The 5,000-nt window shown below is 46.7% G+C and overlaps 1 protein-coding gene and 1 long non-coding RNA gene across 2 annotated transcripts in view; one reads left to right on the top strand and one right to left on the bottom strand.

Annotated features, from left to right (window-relative positions):
• The window catches only part of btbd16 (BTB (POZ) domain containing 16), a 16,256-nt gene extending 13,576 nt beyond the window's left edge, over positions 1-2,680 (top strand). The window contains exons 13-17 of the mRNA XM_083556297.1: positions 320-402; positions 634-708; positions 1,047-1,142; positions 2,022-2,210; positions 2,313-2,680. Coding sequence (XP_083412423.1) covers positions 320-402; positions 634-708; positions 1,047-1,142; positions 2,022-2,210; positions 2,313-2,381 — 512 coding nt within the window. The 3' untranslated portion in view covers positions 2,382-2,680. The remainder of the gene's footprint in view (positions 1-319; positions 403-633; positions 709-1,046; positions 1,143-2,021; positions 2,211-2,312) is intronic.
• Positions 1-4,566, bottom strand: part of LOC310734391 — a 10,886-nt gene extending 6,320 nt beyond the window's left edge. Inside the window, exons 1-2 of the long non-coding RNA XR_014536034.1 lie at positions 4,447-4,566; positions 2,294-2,913 (exon numbers count right to left, since the gene is read on the bottom strand). This is a non-coding gene — a long non-coding RNA (uncharacterized lncRNA). The remainder of the gene's footprint in view (positions 1-2,293; positions 2,914-4,446) is intronic.
• Between the last annotated feature and the right edge of the window lie 434 nt (positions 4,567-5,000).

Here is a 5,000-nt window from a genome sequence, read left to right as displayed (position 1 = left end):
AAATTGTGTTTCAGTTCATGTTCCATAGAGTTTTATAAAAATAGGTACAGCGGCATTTGTGTCACATTCGAGCGTAAATGACACACGTCTCTGTTTAGGGGAATCTTCCCCACGTGTGCGTAACTTCTGAATGACACACGTCTCTGTGTTTCTGTCTGGAGTGCTGACGTGTGTGATTTCAGTATTCAGTACCTGGTGGATCAAAGACATTTGAATCATGTAGTAGTTTTGGAGCTGTTCATTGTCTTGGTACTGAAAGTCCTTCAGTTTATCATCTGCCTTTACACCTTCTATAATTCACCTTCTGTGTGTCCTTCAGCACAGCACATGGAGGAGATGGAGAAGATCAACGTGTTTCCTCATGCCTGGCTCCACCTCATCTTCTCTAACATCATCTACTCAGTGAGTCTCCACCAGACTTAAACCACACGCATGAAGTGGTTTATTATAATCACTTATTTGAAACGTATTGATATTATTAATAGTACGTTTCTGGATTAGAGAAGCAGATAAAGTATGTGCATGTGATCGGTTCTGAAGGATGAAGATCTGAAATATGAAACCATGACAGTATGAAAGCTACTGATAAATGAAACTATAGTGAAGACACTCTGCTCTTCTGTTTGTCCACAGATACACAACGGAGGCAACATGCACATCACCAACTTCTCCAAGCAGGCCGTCCGCTTTGGAATGATCGTGACCAGGGTGCAGCGTTCCTCTCAGTTCTCAATTCATTTCACACTCAATCTAGATCAAGAACCCCTCATAGTGAGGGAACTCACTCCAGAAGAAAGGGTTTATAGGTTCTGTGGGAGGTGGGAGCTTTGTGGTTAAAGCATTGAATCAAAGGGTCATGAGTTCGAATCCCAAAAACACCAAGCTGCCACTTCTGGGCCCCTAAACAAGGCCCTTAACCTCATAGGTGCTCAGCTGTATGAATCAGATAAAAGTTGCTCTGGATAAGGGCCTGAGCAAAATGCCGTATTCTGATGTGTGTGTGTGTGTGTGTGTGTGTGTGTGTGTGTGTGTGTGTTGTCCTATAGGAACACTGCACTCGCTCTGTCGGTCTCTACGGCTTCTACTTCCTGCTCAGAGCTTCCCGAGTTGGAGAATCCGAAGCGTTTGCGTTCTCCATTGAGGTGCGTGTGTGAGATGCACTACAGTATCATATTATACACTATAGAGTGTATAGGCTCCACCCACTAGCGTGGTGAACGATGGCGATTCACGGTGAATCCTGTCAGCATCGGTAACTCTGAAGCTCCACCCTGAAACTCTGACATGTACACCACAACTCCACCCACACGCCATCTCGTCAACTGGGATTGGGTTGAAGTGGACATGTGTGTGAGTGAGGGGGCGGAGCTAAAAAATCCTCCACGGCTCAATAAACTTACCTGCATTATAAACTCGTTACCTAGCCAGTGGTAGGTGGGGTTAAATGGGAGGGGGCGGGGCATGGCGGATCTTAAATGCTATTGGCTGTTGGGTTAAATTAATTACTCGTCTTTCAGGATGTTTTTTGGAAGTAACAAAATGTTTGTTAATCTTTTCCCCCTCTCTTTCTCTCCCTCTTTCTCTCCCTCCATCTATCTTTCTCTCTTTCTCTCTCTCTCTCTCTGTCTCTCTCCCTCTCTCTGTCTCTCTCCCTTTCCCTCCGTCTCTCTCCCTCTCCCCCTCTCTCTCTCTCTCTCTCTCTCTCTCTCTCTCTCTCTCTCTCCCTCTCCCTCCCTCCGTCTCTCTCCCTCTCCCCCTCTCTCTCCCTCTCTCTCTCTCTCTCTCTCTCCCTCTCCCTCTCTCTGTCTCTCTCCCTCTCCCTCTCTTCTTCTCTCTCTCTCCCTCTCTCTCTCTGTCTCTCTCCCTCTCCCTCCGTCTCTCTCCCTCTCCCTCTCCCTCTCTCTCCCTCTCCCTCCCTCCGTCTCTCTCCCTCTCCCTCTCTCTCTCTTTCTCTCTCTTCCTCCGTCTCTCTCTCTCTCTCTCTCTCTCTCTCTCTCTCTCTCTCTCTCTCTCTCTCTCAGAGATTGAGACACTGGGACCCTGTGCTATCGGAGAGCTGCAGGACCACACAGCCGTTCAGTATGAGATCGGATCGCAGTGTGTGTTATCAGATCAGTGTACAGAGCTGTGTGACTGGAGAATGGCAGGAAAGAACCAGTGGAGAACTCAATCAAGTGCTTGGCCTGAGTAAACGCTGCTGCAGGAGCACGGTAAACAATCACACACACACACACACACACACACACACACACACACGTCGTTTCAAGTTAGAGGTGTTTACGGAGTTACTCACTTCTGAATCTTTCTTCCAGGTGTTCACACTCGATGGAGTTCACGTTCCTGCGCTGGTGATGTTTTCCCTGGCCTTCCCATCTGCATGAATTCTTCAGATTATACTTCTACTTCTTCTTCTTCTTCTTCTTCTTCTTATTATTATTATTATGAAAACTATAATGAAAGAAAGCCACATCATAGTTTCTATCACATACAGCGTCTCTTGTTTATCACTTGAGTCTCGGATGTTGCCATAGAAACCATAAGGTGTCAGTACATAACAAACCTTCACTACCCTCAGAGTTGCTGTTGTAGAGAATAAATCACCACCTTCTGACCAATCAGAGCGCAGAACCCAGCAGTGAGCACGTGCACACACACTGTATCTGTAATAAATACACAACTGAAGGAAAGATAAGAGTCCACCGTGTGGTTCTTCATGTGTGTATTTTTATCCATACTGCACTAAGAGCAGACACTTCAACATGTTCCTTGAGGTTCTTCAGTGCGATGAGAAGAGTTTTCCTCCTCCTCCTTTTGTATGTCAGGTCTCCATTGTTCTTCTGTTCGAGAGGACAGGAAGTGATTTTTGGACACGACACAGGAAGCACTCCCTGACCCCAGTCCCACACCGACTCTCTGAAAAAACAGCAGAGTCGATTTCAGATGATCAGAAACGTGCAGAGAAACGCAGGAGACTCAACCACACCATGTAGAAGAAGTGTGAGCAGTATTATACAGTACAGCACCTTCCTGCTTAAACCCCTGGTAGGAGATGAACAGATTATTAAGTTTACCTGAGATGATCCAGTCTCCTTCTACCCGAGACTATCTGACTCTACCCGAGACTGTCTGACTCTACCCGACACTGTCTGACTCTACATGAGACTATCTGACTCTACCCGAGACTGTCTGACTCTACCCGAGACTGTCTGACTCTACATGAGACTGACTCTACATGAGACTGTCTGACTCTACATGAGACTGTCTGACTCTACATGAGACTGACTCTACATGAGACTGTCTGACTCTACATGAGACTGTCCGACTCTACATGAGACTGTCTGACTCTACCCGAGACTTTCTGACTCTATTTGAGACTGTCTGACTCTATCTGGGACTGTCTGACTCTATCTGAGACTGTCTGTACATGAGACTGTCTGACTCTACATTAGACTGTCTGACTCTATCTGAGACTGTCTGACTCTATCTGGGACTGTCTGACTTTATCTGAGACTGACTGTACATGAGACTGTCTGACTCTACCTTAGACTGTCTGACTCTACATTAGACTGTCTGACTCTATCTGAGACTGTCTGACTCTAACTGAGACTGACTCTAACTGAGACTGTCTGACTCTATCTGAGACTGTCTGACTCTACATTAGACTGTCTGACTCTACCTGAGACTGACTCTAACTGAGACTGTCTGACTCTGTCTGAGACTGTCTGACTCTACATTAGACTGTCTGACTCTATCTGAAACTGTCGGACTCTACCTGAGACTGTCTGACTCTGTTTGAGACTGTCTGACTCTACCCGAGACTGTCTGACTCTACATGAGACTGTCTGACTCTACCCGAGACTGTCTGACTCTACATGAGACTGTCTGACTCTGTTTGAGACTGTCTGACTCTACCCGAGACTGTCTGACTCTACATGAGACTGTCTGACTCTACATGAGACTGTCTGACTGTTAACCGAGTTAAGATTGTGATAAGATTTATATAGACTTGATTATGAGATTGGGAGATGAGTTGTGGAGATGAGATGAAGTGAAGAAGTAACTCAGAGCTCAGAATGAGAGCAGTGATCTTCAGTGTCAGTGTGAGCAGGAGGGAAAGATTCTCTCTGACCTTCTAACACTGATTCAGGTTTTATTCACACTTCAACTGTAAAAATCTCCATGGTGTGAACGCCCTGCAGCCCAAACACTCGAACATCAAGCTTTCTGCTGCTTTATTCTGTGTGTGTGTGTGTGTGTGCGTGTGCGTGTGCGTGTGCGTGTGTGTGTGTGTGTGTGTGTGTGTGTGTGTGAAAGGTTACTAAATGTCAGTTTCCTCAGAAACTCTTCGGGCTGACGGAGAAACTCGACTGTGAGAGCACAGCGATGCGAGCGAGAAATTAGTGTTTGAGGGGATTTCCCCACCGCTTCTAAAACCATCCAACTCACCACAATTATTTCCTTTTGTGAAGTTCAGCGATGTTTTTGTGAAGCTCAGCGAGAGCCTCAGTGCTTCACCACCAAGCAGCCGACTGGACGCACCCACAAGCATTCTGGTTAAAGATTGTGTAACTGAGGTTAAGAGTCGACCCACAACACATCTCTCCACCCGACCCCCCCCCCCCAACCCCCACATCCCTAATAATAACCCCAGCCCCCAACCACTACATACTGCCCCTTACAGGTGAGCCCAGGTGAGGATGGAGTTTAAAAAGATCTTCAGGCTCCTTTAGACCTGTGCAGACAAGCATATTGTTGTACATGTTTGGTCTGAACCTGAAGCTGGAGAAGGTGCCACAGCTGTGGAAGACATCCTGCATGGTACCTGTACCAAATACTTTAGGAACTACAGACTGGTAGCGTTGACCTCACATCTGATAAAGACCCTGACGAGGCTGGTGCTTACTCATCTCCAACCTCTGGTGAGACCATCAAATAGATCTACTTCAGCTTACCGTCCCGCCAGACAGAGTGCTTTCAACACCATCCAACTTGCGCTCCTG

The sequence above is a fragment of the Silurus aristotelis genome (assembly GCF_946808225.1).
Source record: "Silurus aristotelis genome assembly, chromosome: 12".
NCBI lineage: Eukaryota > Metazoa > Chordata > Actinopteri > Siluriformes > Siluridae > Silurus > Silurus aristotelis.
The sequence above is the reverse complement of the archived record's forward strand: the minus strand, read 5'-3'. Positions and strand labels throughout refer to the sequence as shown.